This window comes from Drosophila virilis, chromosome 5 (assembly GCF_030788295.1).
Source record: "Drosophila virilis strain 15010-1051.87 chromosome 5, Dvir_AGI_RSII-ME, whole genome shotgun sequence".
NCBI lineage: Eukaryota > Metazoa > Arthropoda > Insecta > Diptera > Drosophilidae > Drosophila > Drosophila virilis.
In genome coordinates this window covers 20257793-20281544 of record NC_091547.1, presented here as the reverse complement: position 1 = coordinate 20281544, position 23752 = coordinate 20257793, and the positions used below count along the sequence as shown (strand labels likewise).

General features: G+C 42.2%; 6 protein-coding genes across 9 annotated transcripts; 1 reads left to right on the top strand and 5 right to left on the bottom strand.

Annotated features, from left to right (window-relative positions):
• Positions 1–94: 94 nt before the first annotated feature.
• Positions 95–5976, bottom strand: LOC6626492 (uncharacterized protein KIAA0930 homolog). Of its 2 annotated transcripts, XM_015173992.3 has the most exons (8): positions 5671–5976; positions 5349–5493; positions 4459–4625; positions 3976–4398; positions 3466–3910; positions 1045–2433; positions 776–925; positions 95–700 (listed from the first exon to the last, which is right to left on the bottom strand). In XM_015173992.3, exons 2-8 carry the CDS (start codon positions 5461–5463, stop codon positions 660–662), a joined length of 2730 nt encoding a protein of 909 aa, XP_015029478.1. In that variant the 5' UTR covers positions 5464–5493; positions 5671–5976; the 3' UTR covers positions 95–659. The 2 variants fall into 2 exon arrangements, with proteins under 2 accessions (XP_015029478.1, XP_032293147.1); XM_032437256.2 differs by lacking the exon at positions 1045–2433 and having other exon boundaries at positions 97–700; positions 5349–5967.
• Positions 5977–6189: 213 nt separating this feature from the next.
• SmydA-6 (SET and MYND domain containing, arthropod-specific, member 6) lies at positions 6190–7979 on the bottom strand. Its single transcript, XM_002049282.4, has 4 exons — positions 7820–7979; positions 7639–7767; positions 6442–7564; positions 6190–6381 (listed from the first exon to the last, which is right to left on the bottom strand). The coding sequence occupies exons 1-4, from the start codon at positions 7882–7884 to the stop codon at positions 6211–6213; spliced, it is 1488 nt and encodes a 495-aa protein (XP_002049318.1). The 5' UTR covers positions 7885–7979; the 3' UTR covers positions 6190–6210.
• Positions 7980–8403: 424 nt separating this feature from the next.
• Positions 8404–10732, bottom strand: SmydA-7 (SET and MYND domain containing, arthropod-specific, member 7). Its single transcript, XM_002049283.4, has 3 exons — positions 10198–10732; positions 8866–10129; positions 8404–8797 (listed from the first exon to the last, which is right to left on the bottom strand). Exons 1-3 carry the CDS (start codon positions 10248–10250, stop codon positions 8645–8647), a joined length of 1470 nt encoding a protein of 489 aa, XP_002049319.1. The 5' UTR covers positions 10251–10732; the 3' UTR covers positions 8404–8644.
• Positions 10733–10868: 136 nt separating this feature from the next.
• dmpd (F-box protein dmpd) lies at positions 10869–15150 on the bottom strand. Its single transcript, XM_002049284.4, has 6 exons — positions 14955–15150; positions 14377–14727; positions 13096–13344; positions 12830–13028; positions 12456–12763; positions 10869–12160 (listed from the first exon to the last, which is right to left on the bottom strand). Exons 2-6 carry the CDS (start codon positions 14623–14625, stop codon positions 11432–11434), a joined length of 1734 nt encoding a protein of 577 aa, XP_002049320.1. The 5' UTR covers positions 14626–14727; positions 14955–15150; the 3' UTR covers positions 10869–11431.
• Positions 15151–15275: 125 nt separating this feature from the next.
• RN-tre (Related to the N terminus of tre oncogene) lies at positions 15276–22421 on the top strand. 3 transcript variants are annotated; one of them, XM_032437416.2, is made up of 7 exons: positions 15277–15416; positions 16105–16450; positions 16913–17594; positions 17661–18043; positions 18108–18172; positions 21047–21152; positions 21218–22421. In XM_032437416.2, the coding sequence occupies exons 2-7, from the start codon at positions 16269–16271 to the stop codon at positions 21282–21284; spliced, it is 1485 nt and encodes a 494-aa protein (XP_032293307.1). In that variant the 5' UTR covers positions 15277–15416; positions 16105–16268; the 3' UTR covers positions 21285–22421. The 3 variants fall into 3 exon arrangements, with proteins under 3 accessions (XP_002049321.2, XP_032293307.1, XP_070066410.1); XM_002049285.4 differs by lacking the exons at positions 21047–21152; positions 21218–22421 and adding an exon at positions 19426–20698 and having other exon boundaries at positions 15276–15416; XM_070210309.1 differs by lacking the exons at positions 21047–21152; positions 21218–22421 and adding an exon at positions 19426–20698 and having other exon boundaries at positions 15288–15416; positions 16126–16450.
• Positions 22422–22509: 88 nt separating this feature from the next.
• On the bottom strand, positions 22510–23748 carry LOC6624962 (arginine-hydroxylase NDUFAF5, mitochondrial). Its single transcript, XM_002049287.4, has 3 exons — positions 23540–23748; positions 23228–23483; positions 22510–23166 (listed from the first exon to the last, which is right to left on the bottom strand). The coding sequence occupies exons 1-3, from the start codon at positions 23668–23670 to the stop codon at positions 22558–22560; spliced, it is 996 nt and encodes a 331-aa protein (XP_002049323.2). The 5' UTR covers positions 23671–23748; the 3' UTR covers positions 22510–22557.
• Positions 23749–23752: the final 4 nt, after the last annotated feature.

Genomic DNA, 23752 nt, shown 5'->3' with positions numbered 1-23752 from the left:
GATTGCCTTTTGTTACTATCATCTGATTTTCTCGAATTTTCGTTCTCATTCAACAATAGCAATTGCAATAAAAATTATTTCTCTACTTATTATACGCAAATTCTTTATTTCGTTTCGCAGTTGCGCTCTTTTCTAATAAATATATACATATAAATATATGCCATATAATTTACAAATCGCATTATTACATACATATCGTTTTTATTTTTGGTAACAATTCTTTAATATAACCTCAAAATGCAGCGTTTTAGTAGGTGTTTGTATATATTTATAATATCTATATAAGTAGTTTATAAATTTGTAGGTTGGCTCAGCGCTGCATTTACATACAAACATGCTACAGACACACACATACATAAGTATATCGCATATATAATTAGTATATCTAATAATGCCCTAGTCAAACAGAAAGTGGCATAGCTTAGGAAACTCAACTCAGCTGCGGGCGTTGGCATTGGTCAAGGTGAACCAAAAGTAAATTATAATGAATGGAGCAGCCATAGATTGGCTGCCACCTGAGATATATATATATATAAATATTTGTTTAATTTACGTAAAACAGATCACATGATTTGCCAGACGTTGAGAACTAATAAATTGGAGATAATACTTTAAAGCATAGATTAGCAGCAAATCACAAGCATCGAGCGAGTCTAATACTAAAAAGTCAGTATGGGCGTCTCCCGATGATCCAAAAGATCTGCATAGGGAAACAAATAGTTCAGTTACTATTTGACAAGTCGGAATCAATAGTTTAATATTATTAGGTAGTTACCCTTGGCAATGCTCCACCAGGGCAGAGTGACATAGGTAAGGAATGCGTTGAGCGGCGTAGACTGTTGTCGTCGATTCTCCTTCCAGAAGTGAAAGGATTGCGTAAAGCCACGACTGGTCCACAGTGGATTATAAGCGCCATCGTCCAGTTCTGCAAGCAGAAAAATAACAAAATAAATTAGTTAAGATTGAAATCGCAGCATGATTCAAGTACGAAGAAACATGCAGATTGGGTTAGGAATATCAAATTTGTATGGGATTTTAGATAACCTTTGAGCGCCTTCTTGGGAAGATCGCACCAGTAGTAGATATTGGTGCCGTCCGGTGTGCGACGCTTGGGCACGAGATGCAGCACCTTGTTGTAGTAGGATTGCTTGGCGGTGCGAGGCAATGTGGCGCTGCTGGCTGCCGTTTGGTTGCCATTAGCCGCATCCGCCTCGCCATTGAGCAGGGGCTGCTGTTCCAGCTCCGGCTCCGGCTCCGACTCCGGCTCCACAATATTATCGTTGTTTGCGCTGTCCGATGACAGCTGCAATGGATGGCTCTCTGATTTCACAGGTACACGTAAACACTTTACAAAATGTTGCGCCGGCGCCATAACGGGCGGCGATGGTGATGGCGTCGGCGCTTGCTCCTCCACCACGGGCAGCTCTTCGCGACCGCGCACGCTAATCATCAGCTTGCTGTCGCTTTCGCTGAGTATGGCTATTTTGGCGGAGCCAGCAGCTGCACATGTGCCGGCATCCAAGGAGTCGCCATTTAGGGAGGTGGCATCATCCGCAATTTCATACTCCTCCGTTTTGGATGGAGCTGTTGTAGCCTTGACATGGTTATTGTTGCTGCTGCCAGTTTTGGACTTGACAGAGATTTTGGATTTATCCTTGTCCTTACTCTTCTCCTTCTCCTTGTCACTGGCCTTGGCATTGCGCAGCCTTTTGGGCGACATCTTGGCCAGCAAATTGCTGGCACTATTAGTTTTCTGATTCGATGATTTCTTATCATTCTCCTTATCCTTATCCTTGCCCTTGTCCAGCTCCTTGGTTTTGACCAGGCGCACACGCGTTGGCGTAACCTTTCTGGGCATTGGCACACTCGTTCGCCGATCTGCGGCGCTCAAGGATACGCTGCGTGTTATGTTGTTGCCCTTGCGTTTGCCATCGCTGAGCCGCAGGCTGCCCCGCTTGGCGACCACCAGCTCGCTTTCCACGCACAATATGCTGGGCGGCTTGGGCTTGAGCCTGGTCTGCCGCTTGTCCGGCATTTTGCTGAGGCAGGCAGGCGTCTCGTTGGCCGCATCCTCGCAACTGGGACAGTATATCTCTGACATTTCGGGTGTGTCGTTGGCACTGTTCGCGGATGATGTCCAGCGTTTCTTGCACTTCTTGCCGCCACCAAAGCAATTGCAGCCCGTGCTGCTGTTGCCCACATCGTCGCCGGAGCCGGCACTGCCCACCGTCACCTCAACGGCCGCACTGAGCGGTGGCGGTGTGACGGCTGTGACAGCACTGGCCGTGGACTCGCCGGCTTGAGTCACAACGGGGTCAGAGTTCGTGGCAAGTGGCGTTTGGTCTGGCTCGCCAGCTGCTAATTTGAGCGTTTCACAATTTGGATTTGGATGCAGTTTTGCTGCGGAGGCCGAGAAAGCAGGACGTTGCTGATCTACAAGTAGATATAGATCGGTTTGTTGCATTTTTTTATAAAGCATATACAACGACACATACAACAACCGAGTGTAACTCGGTCTTCAAGCAATTATAAAATAAAAACTGTTTGCCAACAAATTAAAATAAGCAAATAAACAAAACCAGGATAGCGCTAATAGGCGAGGGCACTAGAAGTGGTAGTCGGGATGGGGTGGGAAGGTTCCGGCGTCGAGGAGCAGGTGGTGTTATGTGAAATATGGCGAACGGGTTCATTCAAGAGCAAAAACCGAGCGTAAAGCTCGCATTAAAGCCGCAATGAATAAATAGGCTGTATTTTATGAATAGCTACAATAGTGAACACCCCTACCAGCTGCCAGGGTGTCCTCAAGATTGAACAATTTAAACTAAGGCCTGACATTATAAAAATTGATCTTTCGTTTTGAATTATTGTATAAATTACCTTTAAAAACGTAATAAAAACGAATTGCTTCTCATTAGTTTTGACTCCAAATGTGCTCTAATATTATAGTAATTCGATCCTAAATGTATTGCCCATTTTTTTTAACACTTAATTTAGAATACTTAAAAGAAAAGCAAACTGAAGTTTTAATCAAATAATTTGATATTCTGTTGTTGTTTATAGTTGTCCTGCTTTCTCGGCAAAGTCAAGTATATATTTTAGATATATATATATATATACGTTGGTCCTTGAATATATATACACACATTATTGCTGGTTAATTTGAATTTGAAATTTGTTAATTTAAGGAAAATCTTAGGAACCACAACATGTTTACAAGGAAACACAAACAAAAGTTAGGAAAGCAGAGCAAAGCAGGCAGAAAAAGCGCAACAAAATAAAGAAAAATTCTAAATAGTCGCAATTAACTACATTTACGTTATTCAGAATGGAATCATTAGTTAAATATTTTACAACTGAGCTAGAGTACATGCAAAACAAAACATAACTAAAAAGTAAATACGATATGTCTGTGAAACCATTTCGAATAGACATACAAAAGAATAGAGCAAGAAAAACGTTGCTTACCGTCCCGCAAATCACCCGCCTCGATTTCGGATACTTCGTTGGCCAGCGTGTCGAGGCCTTCGTTTTCGGAGCGCGCTTTGGCGCCGGCACTGGCGCTGGTGCCGCTGCTAACCATGTCCTGGTTGGTGTTCTTGGTGCGCCAGCCGTAGCGTGAGAAATTATTGAGATTGGCGCTGGGATCGCTGAGGCGGCGCTGGTGACGGTACGTGCAATAATCATCGTTCTCCTCTTCCCATTCGTCCCACATGTCTGTCGCACAAAAGCCCGGCTCGCTGGTTGGCGTTTCAACGCCAGAGCCTTTGGGTTTGGTCACTGCCATCTCGGCATGACCTTTGCCCTGTGGTCCCTTCATGCGCACAAATTCGCAGCGTGTCTGTACGCCAGCGCCGCTGCTAAACAGGCCAAAAGACATGCGCTGCGCCACCTTAGAGCTCAGACTAGATTGCTGCAAGCAAAATAGCAATATGGAATTATGGGCAAGCAAACATAAAAGCACAATTTATCACTCACCCTGGCATCGTACACCTTCTTTAGCGCATCGTAGCGTATGGAGCCGAGAAAAATAACGCCCTGAACGGCGCCATCTTTGTCATTGGCCACCAGTTCCACGCACACCATTTCGCCATCACGCACCAATATATCGCTGAACACCTCATCGAAATTGTCCACCATAAAGCATATGTGTGGGTAAGTAATCTCCTCACCCTCGCCCTTGGTGTCCATCTTTCGGCGACTGGGACTGGCATAGACGCGCTGTGAGTGTCGCCGCAGCACCTGCAGCTCTTTGGGCGAGGTTCTTGTGCATATGGCCAATGTTAACGTGTAGTCGAACTGATGTATGACCATGTTTAAGTAGACGGTCTCTTCCCAGTCCACATCCGGATCCCCAATGGGCAACTTGCGTGAATCCTTGCGAAACACTTCAACTTCAGTCTGCAAAGGAAAAACAATATGGTGAACCTGCTTTCGCCATTTGGATTCACTTGCACTTACCTCATATTTTGGCATGTGGCGCGACGAGCTCTTCACGTGCTTTTTGCGCACAAAGAAAAGCAAATCATCAGAGTCGATGCTGTGCACGGGCTCCGTTTGGAATAGAAAATGACGCACAAACAAATCCGTCCAGTAGGTGGTGCCCTGCAGCACCACAAAGCCACCATCTGCAAAGGAATAATTAATAAGGAGCGGGCGAACCAAATATGTATTCATATTCATTTAGCCAAATTATGCTTTGTTGGAAAATATACGAGTTCAAAGAGCTTGTAATAGAATATTTAAAGTATCCAATATACTTTAAATGAAAACAATAGAACCCAGCTTAGATTTCTCTTGAAAAAATCCATGTATATATATCTTTAAAATAATGCAAGGAACATTACATAATATTTTTTAAAACGGTTAGACTTCAGACTCCTATCAGGGAATTTAGTCGATATCAGCGCACAGATATATTTACATATATGTACATATATTTACACAATACTGCAATTTTATTTATATCAGTGAAGCCCGACCACTAGGCAGGATTTTTATTTGTAGCACACCTACACAAAACAGATAACTGCTGACAAGAACCTTTAAGAGTAAACAAAAACAAAACAGAAAGCGGATAAAAAGCTCTTTGGGATCACTAATACAAACAGCTTAATATGGATGCATACAGCAAGCCTTTATATATATACGCAAATAAGTGCGCTAAAGTGGGGCAAAATCTGAGCGCATACACACACACACACACACACGCACACAACAGCTGTGTGTGTGTGCGTGTAATGTACAAGGGTGGAAGGAGTTGCCGGATGGGCGCTTGACAAATCGATAATGTGCAAATGTAGACAAATTTTCTTAAAAATTGAAAACTTTGCCTCAGTAGTTTTATTTACCATCTTTGAGCAGCTGTCGCATCTCCTTGGTGCGCTGAAAGTTAATGTCCTCGAGCAGCTGCTGGAGCGGCGTTTGTGGTTTGAGCAGAGCGCCCGCTGCGCTGGCCAAAGCCATGCCGATGACGTCGTTGGCAGTGGGGATTTACTATTTTGCAAGTAGACAACAATGCGCAGCAATTATGAATTTCACAATTTTTTATAATTCTGTGGCATGCTTAGCGTTTGGCTACATTCAACATATGCATGTCGTGTTAACTTTTTAGTTTATTGAAAGCTAAGCGAAGCGAGTTTTGGGCAACTGAAGCAAAACTGAGAAACTAACCGAGATTGCCGAGTAGACCGCGTCAAAAGCACTCAAACTGTAAATGAACAGCGGGCTGCGTCGGCGTCGCTTGCAGCTTTTGTGCACTGCCCACCTTTGTTTTTTTTTTCTATTGTCACCCTATTTTGAGCTTAGGGTTGCTTGATTTCCAGCCACCGTCCGTTGCATTGTCTCCACTTTTATCAATCGCCTGTTTTATTTTGGTCAATCAGCTGTTCTTTTGACAAAAGCGCCGTCGCCATGCCATTCGCTAATTTTATCTTCCTCATATGTTCGAAAACAATTGCACTAAAAGCAATGTAAAGCTTTCTCTTAATATGCGTAATATAATTAAACAAAAGGAAAGCTCTAAACACTAAATAAACTTTTTACATTAGCAACACTTAAAATTATCGATAACCGCCACTGATGAGTTTCGATAACACTAACTAAGTAGCAAATAATCGATTTTTGCGCCAACGGAAGTGCCATTCGAATTGCAATATTTTGAAATAAAACAATTTGTTTAATTCAAAAGAATAATTGGAAAACAGGTTTTTTTTAAATAACAACATCGTCGTTTGGCTGCTGTAGCATTTTCATATCATTTTGCAGCTCCTTCAATTCTCTAAGCATATTACGTGCCAGTTGACCTTCCGGTGTGGAAATAGGTTCATAAAGCAGCATTCGTAGTGATTCTCGCGTCATTATCTCAGTTTGCTGCAGCTCGGCCTGTTTTATTTAATAATTTATAACATTATATTGAAAAAGAAAGTGTAATATGTTACTTACCAGTAAATCCGCAGCGTCATGTTCCTGTTCACTGTACAATTTCCGTCCGAGCTCCGCTTGAGTATTGGCCAGCTCATACAAGGCAATCGCCTTTAGCCTGGATATGCCCGGCGCCACAACCTTCAAGACCAGCAATATCTCCTGGCACAAACGTATCTTTCGCTCGTAGACCTTACGATTGGGTCGATGTGCCATGTTCTGCAGGATTTGTCGCAATATGGACGCTATATTTTGCTTAAGATCGAGCATAACATAGTGATTGCCATGCAACAGACGCCCCAGCTTGGCCAGCAACAGCTCCAGCCGATAAATATCTTCGCGTGCATGGAAAACCTCCTCCTTGGCGCGCTCCAGCACATTGGCCACAAACTCGGGCTTCAGCGTATGCTCGGCATTGAGCAGACATTGCCACAGGCCAGACTCCGGCTGTCGCACTATATAACCGCCAGTACAGTGGGAACACACAAAGCTACTCATATGCGTGCCCAGTTCGGTGGGATCCGTGCAGCGGGCACACTGACAATCAAAGCATTTGCCCGTTTTGAGAATGCGACGCCGCTCATCGGTGCCCAGCAGGATGTCCGTGTAACAGTTGTACAAAATTTCGCCAGCGGCTATTATACGGTTCGCATAGAGCTTGATGCGTCGCTGCTCATCGACTGCCGTCACCAGATTGGGCAGGCAACTATGGGCAAAGAGTGCGGCAGTCATGTAAACACCACGCATGGCACCACCCGACTCCGGAGCACGGATCTCAAAGCCATTAATATCCGCAATGGCCAGCAGACGCTGCAACAGCTCCTCGTCGATCTCCGCGCCATTGCGCAACTGCAGCAGCAGCCCGGAGGCCTGCAGCGGCTCAATCACCTCCGCCCGATAGCTGCGCCAGATGTCTGTGTCGCGTCGCCGGGCTAGATGTGCCTCCAACTGCAGCAGTTGCTCATAGTGTGACCTCTTCTCGGCATGCTCCCGCAGCAGCAAATACTTCAGTGCACTGCAGACTTCTGTGTGCGCCTGCAGCTGTTCCACCTGCTGCTCCTGCAGCTGCAGCTCAGCCAGACGCCGACAGTCCGGCCCATGGTGCTCCACACAGTCCGCGCACAGTGGCATTAGACGGCACTTGCTGGCAACTCCCCGAGCAGCAACAGATTTAAGTTATTGAGCAGCTGTTTATGATCATGGAAGCCATGTACCTACCCGCAAAATGAAGACGTCAGCTGGTGACAGTTGCAGCAACGCCTATCCCCATTGTTGGCCAGCAGCAGCACAGGCTGCTCCAGCAGCACCGTTTCCCCGGCCTTAATATTGGTGGCGGCGACCACATATCTACCGCATAAATGGTTAATCAATGGCAACTCCTTTGAGTGGGTGCACCCACCTGCCCAGCGTTTCGTTCTGCTTCACTTCACATTTCTTGGCAAAGTCTTCCGTTACAGCGGCCATTCTAAAGGTTTTCCTTGCTTCTGTTGCTTTGGGCCAAGAATTGCATCTGCTGTCGCCAATTAGCACTCGTATACTGAGGCCCGATATTGTCTCGAACGATACGAGTTCATTTTAGATTTATTTATATTTGAAAGCAATTCTTTATTTATTCTACTCTATCGAGTGATTACTCGGTCCATTTGCCGCAGCTCTTTTGTTTTTGTTTTGCCGCTGGCTGTTGAACCTGCTCTGGGCACGTTCAGGGACAGTGCACTAGAAACTCGAATGCCAAATCATTTATATTTCGGCGTGAATTCAATTGTGCGCCCTATAAATTCCTTAAAACTCCGTCGACAATTGGTTCGCTTTCTTAAAGTAATTTGTAAATTTGTAAACTAAAAATGTTTTCTATAAAAAAGAATTTTTTACGTATGGTTTTAAGAGCTTTCGCATAAAAAAGTTGTTAAATTTAAGGCAACGTAAACTTACAGCAAAAAATATTAAAGCATTTCTTTACATTTTTTATTTAACATTGTTTATATTCTTGCTACCCAAAATTTATACATAAACCATGATGGATAAATATTTGTGATTGAAAATATTTCTTTTTTGGTTAAGCAAAAAATAGAGAATAGAGAATTGTTCTTTCTGTAAAGCTTCTCTTGAAAAAGTATGGAGTACACAAAAATGGTTCGCCTAAACGACATGTCCGCTCAAAGGAGCTGTCCGTGCGACGGACTCTCACTATAGTTGTATTACACAAATAAATTCCGGTTTCGCGTTAAAGTTTTCCATATTTCATCAAATCGGATTCAATGCGTTCCAGCTCCACGCCAATACGGTCGGTTAAAAAACCCTCCGCCGAATTTTCCGGCTCAAACTGTAGCAAGTCCAACGCTTCCTTGGCCACCGAGCGTGCACGTGTAAGCTGCGCCTATTGAAAATGAGAGGATTCGGTATGATTTAAACAGATTCCATATGAGTAGATTTTGGCCCACTTACCACATACTCCTTTTTGTTAACATCGCCCTCGGCAAATTGCAGTTCGGTTAGCTCCACAAAGGCCAGCAGATACTCGAAGAGCGCTATGGCATAAAGCTTGGAGAGACCGGGCACGACAGCACGACAAACGGGCAACAGATCGCCACAGAGCTCCACGCGGCGTGCCAACAGTTTCTTGCAAGGATCATTTAAGGAATTCATTAGAGATGCCGCACGCAAGATGCTGGCAATATTCTGCTTAATGTCCAGCAACAGAAAGTGGTTGGGATGTAGAAGCTGCTTGTGCTGGTCGAGTAGAGTCTCATAGGCGCTTAGCTCGCCCCTGGCCTCGACCAGGGCGCTGCCCACCTCGGCCAGCAGCTCGTGCACCTCGGTGGCTGGAATGACAGCGCCACAGCTCGCATTAAGGCAGCGCCAATCGCCGCTGCCGCTCAGCTGGCAAACGGCATAGCCATCGGGGCAGCCTCTGCACTTCATGCTGCTCATGTGTGTGTTCAGCTCGGTGGCATCCAGGCAACGCGTACAAGCGCATTCCTTGTGCCGACTCAGACGCAGCTGATGCTGACGCTGGCTGGTGCCCATCAATGGATTCGTGTAGGATGTGTAAATGATGTCGCCACTCTCTAGAGGCACTGCAGCATATAGCTTCATGTTGAACTGCTCGTCGAGAGCCACCACCGTGTTGGGCACACAGCTATGCGGCAAACTGGCGCCGCGCACATAAACGCCCTTTAGTGTGTCCCCGTCTCGAGCGGTCACCTCATAAGCGCTGTTGTCGATGCGTATGCAATGGGCGTGCAGCACTTCCGCAGTCAGTTGCTGGTCGGGAAATGCCTGGACCAGGCCACTGGACATTAAGGGACGCACCACCTGCTCGTCACGCTCTTGCCAGAGGCCATCCTCATTGCGATAGTCCTCCAATTTGACTGGCGTGTCCAACAGCGTCTGGCACAGCGCACGCTGGTCCGGCTGCTCCAGCAGCAGGAGCAGCTTCAACAGCGCACAGATGCCATAATTCTTAACCAGCAAATCCTTGCTAATGCGACTGCCCGCGCCGCTGGCAAAGAATTCGCACTCAAACGCATCATGTTCGCTGCAATCCATGCATAACGGATATACCTGACACTTGCGGCACATGACATACGATTCCTGCAGGCATTGGGCGCACTTTAGCTGACCGCATTCCCAATGCGGCGCCACCAGCAGCGGTCGCTCGTCCAGCAGCGTTTCGCCTGCCTCGATGCTCATGCTGGCAACCAGATGCCTGCAAAATGATGTACAAAAAATATATCAATATATTTATGCAATATTTGTCTAGCACAATTCCAGCACCTGCCCAGCTGCTCATCGTAGACATCGTTCAGTTTTTCGCTGTAATCTTGCATTTGCCTCGATTACGTGTTATCCACCTACAAAAGCAACAAGACAAAGCGTTTAAATAATTTTTTTTTGGTTAATTTTTTCACGGTAATGCGCGCTGTGCTCGACCAAAAGCGAGCGCTAAGAGTGACTGCCAGACGCGTTAGTTGGAGTCGCCAATTATAAATATAGCAGGAGATTGGTTTGCTCTCTCGACTGGTAGCCGACCCCAACAGAATATTTCCCTCGGTTGCGTCGCTTTGCTAAGTACTTTGGCTAATTGCGTGCCCAACGCCACACATGGTCGATTATTTTTAGTTAGTTGCCTCTTTAGCAACCGCGACTGCCCAATTTTCTCTTTGTTGGACGCGCACTTTCACATATTTTATAAGGTTTTCAATTTGCCCCATAGATATCGATAATTAACTGTTAAACGAAAAGGAGTTATCGCAATCGATGAGGACCACTGACTTGTATATCGGCTTTTATTATAACCGCTTTTAACTCTGTTAGGTGGCAACGCTGTCATTTTTTTCAAGTTTGTGTTCCGCACAACATTTACAAACGCACCGAAATATTGTTTGTTTTTCAATAGGAATAATTTTTATCGTATTTCAAGATAGAAGTTCAAACACATTTGCACCTGATTTTGTATGCGTTAAAGTTTTATTTAAAATATTTCTTTGCCATTTCTTTTCATGATTTTTTGTTTTGTTTTTTTTTTTCACACCTGCCTTAATTTGTTGTGTGTATGTGTGTGGCTACTAATATTAAAAATTATTTTGCTTTTAAATTATTATTATCGCTTTTGCTCTGTCTATACTTCAAAACTACATACAAGTTGCTGTGTATATGTGTTTCAAAATGATTTTATATTTTGCTTGTGGCTGTGGTTGTGTGTAGAACATACAGATACATTTTGTAAATGGTAATAATAATAATAATAATGATAATCAATGTTCGTAAAAGATATACATGTACATATAGGTAACTACATATGAATGTATATATATTTAATTTAATTCCTGTTGTTGTTGTTTTTTTTTTTTTTTAACACTACAGCGCACACACAGGCACAGACACACACACACTCACAAGCCTTTTGCTGCACTCCGGGTGTGTTGTGCGTGTGTGCGACTTTTATATGTAAATATATGTTTATGTATAAGTAAGTAGTAAAAAATTTAATTTGTATATGTTTTTATGCTTATTTACTGCGTTTGCCATGTGCATTTAAACACCTATTGGCCTTTTGTACTCTACGTGCCTTCTTCGCCTCCACCTGCTCCACGAGAACCAAGTTGCTCGCAGACTCCGTCGCCCCCACGGCCAGCAATGATGCATCGCCATTGTCTGGCTGCTGCAGCAACTGTTGCACACTGGCTGGTGGCATACCATTGCTATTGTCTGGCACCGTTGCCAGCTTCATGGACACTGGACTTACGATGACGCCGCTGCGTTGATGATTGCCATAAAAGAGTTTTGTTGAATAGCCACAGCTGGCGCTTGTTGTTTGCTGGGCCACAGCTTTTGAATAAGACGGTGTCGCATTGGACGCAATTGCATTGGACGTTGCAGCGATTTCGGTGTCCACCGTTGCCGCATATTTGCGTTTCTGATTCTTGGCGGCCGTGTTGACGGCCAACAGCTTGGCTGTGGTGCTTTCGTCCGGAAAGGCAAACGATTTGTCAACAGACACAGCCAGCTCACAGCCGCTCACATTGCCTTCAACCGCGCCATCCGCATCGGCTTCTGGATCGGTCTCATCGTTGATAATGATTATGTGTCCGGGATCGACACCCTGATTGACCAGCGCCTGCAAATCCTCGGGTTGCAGTACTGGTGCCACCTTCTGATTGCACGAGCTGCACACTGATGATATGGCGGGGCTCTTTGAGCGCCAAAATTGTAACTCGGTTTTGCACTTGTTGAGCTCCTGCAAATATGGTAAGCATATACACAAATATACTATATAATAATATATATATAGTAACAACTATTATCACAAGTATTCAGTAACTGTGTTAATGTTAACTTTTTAATTGAACTTTTGTTCAGCCAAACTTTCATTCAATTTTTCACCCTGGAAAGAACTGTTTAAAGTACATTTTCCAAATCTTTGGGAGCAATCGTATTCGTTTCCCGTTAGATCAGTCATTCGATTGTGACAAATAATTTCACATATACAAGGTTCTGGGAATATTTTCGAGTTTACTAACTAACTAACTGACCTGCAATAATGTGGAAAACTTCCGTGCCATTTCCTCATTCTTTTTGTCATTCTCGTCCAGACGGTTTGCATATTCGAGCGTCTGTTTCTGGTGCTCCGCCAATAGATTTTGCTGCTCCGCAAGCTGTTTGCTCTGCTCAGCGGCCTTGCGCTTGCAGGTGCGGAGCTCGGTGCGCAGCACCGATAGCTGATTATTGTACATCTTCATGCCCTGTTTGATCTTGCGTATGCCCTTACGCAAAACCATGTGGTTTTGAGGTGGTGAGTTATTCGAACTGTCTGAGAGATCCGAGCTAATAGCCAAGGTAGCTGAAACAGAGAGATGATGTTTAATGAGCAACTAAAAAGATTTCAATTTAAAAAATCAATACTTACGCCGCTTTGTGGTAGCGGGCAATTGAAAGAAGTCCTTGTTGAAATACGCCAGCCCTGGCAGCGTGGGCTCAATACGATCCTTAAAGTACTCCATGGCCATGGTCGAGAGATCGAAGAGTTCATCGGTGACGCGATAAGGACGCTGCAAACGCGGCGTAATACTGATATAGTTCAAAATCGAGTGCACCTCATCAAGTATCTGTGAAATAAATTTGATTAAGACCTTGAAGAAAAACCAATTGACACCGACTACAAGCTTCACTTACGGCACCCGGAAAGAAACAGCAATGGCCACGCTCAATGTGTTTGCCCATCGACATCTGGAGCAACGAGAGGCGCATATAGCATGTCTCGATGATGTCGCACTCGCAGGCCAGCGGATGCTGGCGGCGTGCCGACTCCCGACGCGGCATGCTCGACTTGATCGACTGGAAGCGATTGAAAGTCGTCTTAATTTGCCTGGCGAAATCCACATTTAGCATATTCATGCAAATGTCGTTCATGCGACTGGACACCTGCAAATTTCAGAAAAATAAAAACTTTATATTACTTTTGAGTTAACAATTGGTATTTGGTATAAAAGGGCAGCGCCAGCAGCATCCCGCATTCAAAATTAGAGAGCATCTCAAAAATATATCAGATTACATTTAGCTACCTACTGCACTCAGGCACAACATATACACACATACATACACATACACACACATGCAAACACTACCACACACACATAGGCAAACCGATACACATGAACACAAAATCAAATGCATGACAAAAAACCAAGAAAAAAACATAGAGATGAGCGCGTGAAATACACCGCACTTTAAATTATTTGTATTGAGTTTAGTTCAGATTTCAGATAACTTTTTCATATTAAAACGATATCGTAAATCTACAGTGAACGCTCAGTATTTAAAACTTTGTCTTCAAATTATCATTAACATAACTTTAGACCATTCTGTTATAAAGCGTCTATAAGAATTATTGATCATGTAAATACTGCAATAAATATAAGAATTATTGATCATGTAAACACTGCAATAAAACTTTGTTTAATGACTTATGAAATTTGTTGTCAAGATGTAACAATTTGTAGTTAGGTATTTAGGAATAATAATAGCATATCCCATAGAAGCATTTTGTATAAAAAGGTAATTTGCGAGCGATTACTGTACTGAGCGATTATTTACTGGGCTATTCCAATAAGAATGCAGTTAAATATTTTTGGTATTTTTCATTATGATACCTTTACATTGGGCTAGTATTTTTCTTGTCTACCTGAACACGCACCAACATGAATCGTGTCCGTTCGTGTCACGGCACGCGGTCAACTCAGTTAGCGACTTTTCAGTGGCAATAATAATAAATATTACAACAACAAGCACAAGTGCATGCAGGTAGTGAACTAATATGCCCCTGCCCCTCAGCCCATCTCTAGCTACATACTTAGCCAAACACGACCCACGCGCATTCTACTTACATTTTGCAAATTGCTTTTTATTGATTAAATAATGAAAATCCCCAATAGCCCGCTCTCTTTAGCCACTTACCAATCTCAAATTGCTGATTTTCTTATAATCCAAATAGCCGAGTGTTTTGATGATCAGCTCCGTGGGCAAGTCTAAAAACTGTAAAACGGGCGCCGCCGCACCCGCTGCCGACGTGCAGGTGGCAACCTGCTGCTGATTATGAGGCTGATAGTGTGTGGTGCGACGCACCACCGTGGCACGGGTGGATGTTGGCGTCTCATCGAAGCCGGCGCCTCCAGCATTGCCGCACATTTGGCGCGTTGAGACCATACCGATCGAGCAACAGCAAATGCAGTCGTTAATCTCCGAAGTATTTGTGGCAACGGCTCAAAGTGTTTGGGGACAGGCTGTATCCGCTTTGATGGACAAATGCTATAACCGTGTGCGAGTACGGGCAAATGCTAGTTAATTGCGGTTTTTAATTTCGATTATCAACTGATTGACAATCGACCGATGACAAGCATCATTCAAAACATGTACCCAAACTACACATCCAGCTCGTTTGAACGAGTGTGTGTGTGTGTGTGTGTGTACAGCGCAAAGCAGTGGAAACTCTGAGAGCAATTTGCTACGCACTTTGGGCATAGCGTTTTTCTTACCCGTTTTATTCAATGGAATTATTGTGTGTGCATTGTTTTTCGTATGTTTTGTAATGTGCGTACGCGTTTAGTGCACAGCACAACACTTTTTGGATGAATTTGAGACGTTTTCATGGACTTTTTACACAATTTTTTCGACCAGCACAATTAAAACTACATACACGCAAAAAAAATGGTCGAAGACGTACGAACCAGCTATCAAAGCTATCGATAATAGTTAGGTTTGTGTATCGAGCTAGTTCAGCGCGCTTAGTGTTGCCGTACTGTGACGCGCGCCAAATGCTAAACCTTTATCAAGCTCTGGCAACGCTGGATGATGTTAACAAACAGTAGTCTGCTAAGTGGGGGCACTCAGTTCTGTTAAGTCAAATCTCGCTCAACATGCAGGCTGAAAAAACAGTAAACGTGCTCATTTTTATTAATTGAACACAAATTGTACATAAATTATAACAAAATTAAATGGTAATAAGCGCAATTTTTGAAACTGCGGCATAACAGCCCAAACAGCAAAAACTAGAAAACAGTGAAAGCACCAGAACAAAACGCTATGCGTTTGTGTATGTGTGTGAGTGCATGTCTGTATGTAAGCGTGAGTGAGTGTTGACAAAAATAAAAAAAGTCAAAGCAAAATCAAAACAGGAAGTGTATATAAGATAAACACAAGGAGATCAATTTTAGTGAAAACAAATATTCATAAAACAATTGTAAAAATTGCTGCATCAAAAAATCAAACCACGCTTGCCTGCTCATTCGATCATTCGTTGTGGGGGCGTTTTTTCGTTTTCTTAGTAACTTTTTGTAGTATATTGTTGTTGTTTTACATTTGATGCCGCTTCAGGGACGCTTTTAAATATTATTGAATATCACGTCATTTGGCAACGCTAACGCGCTCTCCCTCTCTCGCTCACTCTCTCTCTCTCTGTTATTGTTGTTGTTGCTGCATATTTAAAAAGCAAAACACACGCACACATGCAACAAACTTTTTTTTGCAGTGAAATCGAAGACTTGCATTTAAATGAATGTACAAAACTTACTGTTGATTGGTGTGTATGTGTGCCTGTGTGTGTGACTGTGTGCATACTAGAGTTCGTTTTCATATGTTAATGCTGGTATTTTTTTTTTATTGTTGGCTTTTATCTTAAAACAAAAGTTTCGCGCTATCGCCAAACAGCAGCAGCCGCTCCCATTCAACATTCTTGCCAAGCACACACAAACACCAAACGGAGCCATAACGGAGAACGACAAAAACCACAAGCGGAATAACAGCAGCAGTAAAAGCAGCAATTGGATGCCGATTGCTTGCCCACGCCCACAATGACAGCCGCTCCGCCCGCCCATGATAATGGCGAACAGCAGCAGCAGCAACATGCATTAGTGAAACGCGCCGAAGACGAACGCGAGGACATATTCAAGCGCTATGAGTTGGGCCTGGATCCCAATAATGTCGTCGACTCCTGGGAGAATCCCACATTTGAAATCTATCATATAACCGACAAGTAAGTGGCAATAAATAAAACTTATTATGACGTGTTCAGAGTGATAGATAAAAAAAAACTGTTAGACCCTTCAAAGAGACCAGATCTGATGGGCAACAAAAGAGGGCGTATTGAGCATTTAAGTGTTCAACAACATCAGAAAATGTATTGAATAATGTAAAAGCAGTTTGTGCAGTGTGGCAGCTCACACAGTCTAATTAATGCAGTTACAAAATATATATGTTCAATTTGGCACATTCTTATATGTAAGATCAACTGTTAAATAGTGCTTCATAGATTATCTTAGCCGTAAGGCAATATCTTGTGTGCCTCAGTACGTTGGAATGTATAAAAAGCACAGAGGAATTTGTATTCCTGATGAAATCGTTTGCTACTTGGTATCTTATCAGTTGCGATGACACCGAAAATTATTAACTAAACGTTTTTTAATATCTATTTTTTTTATTTTATTTTTTTTTTTAGATACGGCTTCATGCACGACTCCCGCCTGCCATCGTCACGCGACTCCCAGGAAGTGCAACGCACAAGGATCGAATTGGAACGCGATAAAAAATGGGTGAAAATGCTAAATCACTGGCCGCCGCCACAAGAGAAATTGCATAAGCGCGTATACAAGGGAATACCGGATCGGATGCGTTGGCCGGCGTGGAAACAGCTGCTCAATGTCCAGCACTCGATGGACACCAATGCGGGCGTCTATATGCGCATGCTGCAAATGGCCAAGCAGAATGCGACTGAGACGCGCCAAATCGATGCGGACGTGAATCGTCAGTTTCGTGACAATCTGGCCTATCGGGAACGCTATAGCGTCAAGCAATGCTCCCTGTTCAATGTGCTGAACGCTTACAGCATTTACAACTCGGAGCTTGGCTACTGTCAGGGCATGGCATGTGTGGCGGGCGTATTGTTGCTCTACATGCAGGAGGAAGAGGCATTTTGGGCACTCAACACGCTCATCACGGATCGTAAATATGGCATGCATGGGCTGTTCATTGAGGGCTTTCCAAAGCTGACACGCTTCATCGAGCATCATGATCGTATATTGTCCAAGATAATGCGTAAACTGCACAAGCATTTTATGAAACACAATGTGGATGCGCTGCTCTATGCCATCAAGTGGTTCTTTGTGGTCTTTGTGGAGCGTGTGAGTTAACTGATGTCAATGCCAATGCGTGTTCCATTTAATTGAAGTCGTTTCTTTGTATTATAGGTGCCGTTTAGTCTTAGTTTACGCGTATGGGATATTTTTCTGCTGGACGGCGATCGTGTTATATTGGCCATGGCCGTGACCATACTCTATCTGCACAAGGATGAGCTGTTGCGCCTCAAGGATATGGATGGCATTATTGAATACTTGCAGGTGAAGCTGCACAAGAATTTTGGTTACAATGACGACGATGCCATTCAGGCGCTGGAGCGCGTTATGAAGAAGCTAAAGGATCTGAAACTCGATGTACCTCCGCCAGCGAAATCCAATGAGTTTCCCACACGACCGCTGGGCATGTTTGTGGAGGCGGATCGTGAGAAAAAAACTGGTCGCCGACGTGACTATACCGATACGGAAAAGCAAGTCTTAACCGATGTGATATCAAGGTTGAACATTTGGACTATAATGATGTATAATGCGTTATAAATATTTTGTTTTATATTCTGATAGACAAGAACAAAACGCAATTGAGGTACAATCTACAGTGTCCTATGAGACATCCGAGTGCGCAACTGGTGAGTTAGCTTTATTATATTTTTATAATGGCACAACTACTAAACTTGACTGTCTTTATATACACCTTTACTAACGCTTGCTTCTGTACTAAAATAACAACATAAAGCTTATCAATTTATACAATAATATAAACAGCACTTGATTATAATTTTTAGTGTGTGTGGTGCAAGCTTATAAATCGGAATTTATGTGTATAATTAGAAAGAAAAAAGAAACAAAACTCTACTGTATTACATACCTTATACGTATTCTAGTTTTACAATCGTTTTACTTATGTACAAAGTTTCCTTATTTGTATTTTTTGTTGAGCTTAAGGCATATGTGTACTTATTGTTTTACGTCTGTCATAGAGTTCCCATTTTTGTATATATGAGTTTATTTATTATTTGGTTTGTTGTGATGGCATATACATTCATAAATTTGTTTATATCGGCTTTACTGAAGGCTTGTTTTTTAATGATCGTCACTGATAAGCAGTCAAAACAACGTCATCATCGGCAATCTCTATAAGCCATTATATGTATACATTGTTTATGCGTCAACTTAAGCGGTCGTATCGAGTTTTCTTCTTTGCAAATTGAAAGAAAAAACCATGATATCTGTCTATAAAGTTTCTTCAAGTTATATACGTACGTATATCAGTATAAATGAGGTAATACTGACATAAAGCCACATCAGTTTGAATTCACTGCGTTTTCTTTAATTGTTTGGATTGAACTTCAACCCACAAATTGCGACAAGCTTGAAAAAAATGTTGCATTAAGTCAGCGGCGCAAAGTTCTTTGACCCGTTTAAATTAATATGCTGCAGCAGTCGGGCGTATGTTATATTTTGTTCGGTTGTGGGCTATATTTATATATATTACCCTAGGCAGCGGCTTATTGTTAGAGTTCTGGTTGTTGCGGACACTAAAAACTAAAAGCTGTACATACGAAAAACGGAGAGATAAGCGATATCAATTATATGTGTAAATATTTAAAAGCTGAAGCAAAATGCGCCGTGTCACGCTTATATTAAATATGCGACCAGTTCACAACATGTCATTCGATATAATGTTCCATCCCAATCACATTTTGTCTAACATTGTCCGCTCCATATGTATCACACACATTTATTCAATTAAAAACGCTTCTCAATGTCTGCGCGGGAATGTCTCTTGGGATCTTGTGATAACTGTGTGTGGCGTCTCTCCAATTTAAAACTAAAACCCAATCCGAAAAAAAAACAACTGCCTAATCTCTATTGTTCGTAGGTGATGCGTATTCAATGAAAACCTATCAAAGTATGACTAGTTTAGCCACCTCGCCGGCGATTAGTAGCTATTCGCTCTATAGCAATGGCTTTGTGATCACCGGCCCCGAAGACAGCCGCAGCCAGAGCGTTAACAACCTCAACTATCCTTGGCAGCAGCAGCAGCAGCATCATCATCATTATATGCAGCACACCTCAGCCGATAGATTATCAAATCAGCGGCACAGCTATTGTAGCGAAAGCGATAGTCGCAATCGTCTTGATCTGGACAGAGCGTTGGAGGCGCTACAAGGCCAGCAGCTGCAGATGCAGCTCGAGAATCAGCATCATCAGCAGACACAACCAGCAGCACACAACGTACGCACTCTAATGCAGAACGGAGCTGATAACCAAAAGGAGAAGTTATTGAACAATGCTGTTAATCATAATGATAAAAATTATGTTCATAATGTTGTCGATGATGTTGTTGACGATAACGATGATGCGCTGAGCGTGGAGAATACGCGTCTTTAGTCTGTTTATTTCTTCTATCCATATGTCGTAGCATTTAAGTTCAAATTTGTACTTGAATTTATTCCCCTTATTGATTTGCCGTTGCTCAACTTGAATGTTATGCCAATTAATTAGTTGAAAAAGAAAAATTAATATAATTAGCTTTAATTTTCGTACAACATTTGGCTATCAAAATTGTTGCCTAGCACATAAATTGTTAAACGTAATTTTTGTCTAAAGTCAACGTTTTGTATTTAAGAGTACAATTTCTCAAACACTACTGATATTACTTACATATTATAGAAATCAGTCATATATATTCCACAAACAAAAACAAAACAAAACCAACAAAAACTGATAATTCCTAAGATACCAACGATTCCAGCAATTCGTACAACGATTTTCAATGCACAATCCAACTAAAACTAACTTAATCTATTTACTACTCTTTATATACACATATATAAAAATATATATTTATTAATGCTCCTCACACTCCTTGTTATAACCTAAACCTTATATAGAACAAAACATGTATGTATGCAATTGCATATAATAATTATATTTCTGCCTTAATTTAGGTTTGCATTTATATATAAATTTGTGCTACTTAAAAAACACACACACACACACAAGCACTCAAACATTAGTTAATGTTCAAGTTAAAGCCAAATTCATAATGTAGTAGCTCTAGCAAAACCTTATATAGACATATAATCTATATATATAATATACTAGTTAAATGCCACACGAAAATAAATATATTTGATTTTTGTACTGAACATATGATTTCTTTTTGCTCGTTATTGTTTTTATCACACTTGCATGTTTTCAAACCTAGAACAAACTATTGCAGCTCATATTTGATAAATAACAATTAAAAAAAAAAACAATTATTTTATTTTGCACAACACAACATACACTAACAATTTTAACCAAAATTCGTCAACTCAACTAAATGCAAATTCTTTTTCAAAATACACAAAAAAATAAAAATAAAAATAAACATCTACAATGCATTGGGAAACGCAACTATTGGAAAATAAACAACAAACTCTTTAAACAAATTGGCAAACGTTGAAACGTCTAAATAAATTATACCATATACAAACGAAAACATAAACTATTAGTTACGCTTACTGTTCCCGAGGATTCGCACTCAATACGAAGTTCGCTTGCAGGTACTTCAGTTGCCTCGCACGGCTCATCGGAGACAATGTCGCTGGAGGACAATAAGTGAGCACACTTTTTGACACTTTAAATATTTATATATACTAATTGGATTTTATTTCTGGTTGCAGCATTCATTTAAAAACCGCCAATATGCTGCAAAATGCTCCGCAACGCGAGCTGCTGCTGGGCACCTGACGTCAGCTGCCGCCGGCATCCAACGCGATGTCCGCAGCGGCAGCCAATAGCCACACATCAGCAATCAGTTCAGCAACAACCACAACCACAACAACAACAAGCACTGCAACAATCACAGCAACAGCCAGAAACACAGCCACACCGCCGCCAGTGCCGCCACGCTCGCCATTGGCGCTGGGATGATTAGCCAGGACGACGCCGACATCGACACCCATAAGGACGCTGAGCACAGCCGTTAAGCAGTTCTAATTGTGTCCAACGTCGTCGTTGTCCTGTGCCTAGTTTTAAGATTTGTCGCCTTGCCACTAAAAAAAAAACACAAACAAAACAAAAAAAAAAAACAAACAAAAAGAACGAAAGAGCAGCCAAAAAAATGTTTCGCAAATTTCAAGTTCTTGTTCTTGACAAAATTGTTCGCTAAATCAATTATTCGGCAAATATTTTTGTTACATATTCTTTGTACATAAATACTTAACAAAGTGTGCTTGTAAAGAAACTTTGTGCTTATTTGCGTAAAGGACTTTTAAACAGAGCCAAAAAACTGACAAGGGCCAACTGCCCGAAACAAAAATAAAAAAAAAAATAAAAAAAAACAACAAAAAAACATTAAAAACAAAGCAATCGAGAATTAAATGCAACAAATATTTGTTGTAGCAAGAGCAACTCGTATTTAATACAAAACTAAAAATAATATATTTAAAACCAAACAATTGGATATTGAACAACAATATAGTTATAGAAATAAATATATATATATATATATATATATATATATATATTAATAAATTATAGTTATTATAGACATGTTGTAAATTGTACTTGTATATACGTACCAAACAAAATACAAAGCAACGTTAAAAAAAATACAAAACAAAAAATAAAAAGTTACGTCCATGAAATATATAACAAGTGCTACCAAATATAAGCAAGTGAGTTGATTAATAACAAGAGCTAACGAATGATTATTATTATCTATGTGTATAGTTGAGTATGCCTAACTATGCAAATTTATACTTAAATTTAAGTAATTTATATTTAAAAGGAAAAACAACTATGTATATGCATAATTTAAGTTTAGCACGCACGTGAAACAAATGAAATAGAACTGCGCCCTATGTTCGTCTTATAAACATGAAACTTTTGCTTTATCAAAACATGTTTTTCATTTTTTTTTGTTTAAGTTACAAGTTGATTGTAAATTAAATTTTCAAAGTGCGTTTCAAAATAAGCTTTAAAATTGAATTTTATTATGACGATTTATCAGACTACAGGTTCACGTGTCGGGATCTATTTTGATTTTGCCGCCTCTTTCTACAATGGTGCCCAGATCCTTGAGCGATACCTCGGCTGTGCCGCGCGGCAGCGGTTGAGGCTGATTGGGACCGGGCTTCCAGCCTACTAAGTAGATAATTTGAAATGTCGCCGGTACGCCTTCTTCATTGGGTTTGCTGTAGAGCTCTTTGTATATGGCGCTGGCCGCCAGCATCGTCTCGCGACTGAGATGCGCTGGCCTATTGAAGGCGGCATTGCTCTCGGCCATGCCCTTGAGATCCCACATTAGCTCAAACATGCTAGGATAGCCAATGACCAGCTCGTCTGTGTCGATTGTCAGCATGGTAAAGCCGGCACGATTCAGTAGCGAGCCAATATCGCGAATCTGTGTGAAGGGTGAAACATGCGGCGCGATGCCACCCTTGCGCTCCAGCTCGGCCAGTTGCAGAGAGGAACGGAGCTCATACAAAGTATCGCCACCAAACAGTGAGGCTATGAACACGCCATCGGGCTTCAGGCTGCGTTTAATGCTTGCAAAGCAGCCGGGCAAATCGTTCACCCAGTGTAAGCTCAAGCTGGATATGACCAAGTCCAGCGAGTTCTCCTCAAACTGCAAAGGCAGAAAGTGCTTATATTGCAGCTCACAGTTCAAGTTGCACGCGTTTACCCACATCCAAATGCTCCTCGTCCTGCACCAGTTTGCGCATTTTCAGTCCTGGCGTGCCCTGCGCTTGATCCAGCATTGTGGCACTCGTGTCGGTCAGCGTCAGGTGCTCCACGCACTCGGCAAGTATGTGCTTGGATATATAGCCGCGATTACAGCCAATATCCGCAGCTGTCTTGAACTCGCGCTTAATGTCAAACACGCGATCCGCTAGACGAAAGCCCACCTCCTCCTTTAGGTAATCATACGTCGCCACATCTGCGCTGTTAAGGTTTCAATACTGTTAGCTAGACTCAATTGCACTACGAGCAGATCTCACCTCAGCGCGGCGCGTTCCTTTTGCAGTCGCTTTGTGTTTCTATCGAAGATATTCATGTACGTTGGTTGCGTTGCAAGGCAACGCCAAGCACCACAATTGCTTGTTAGGCGTTTCGTACACGTTTTTAGCATTATTTAATATTTATTATGCCGTAAGGCCGGCAATAGCTACCGAAATAATAACACACAGAACAGCTGTTTTCTTGTAGGCCAA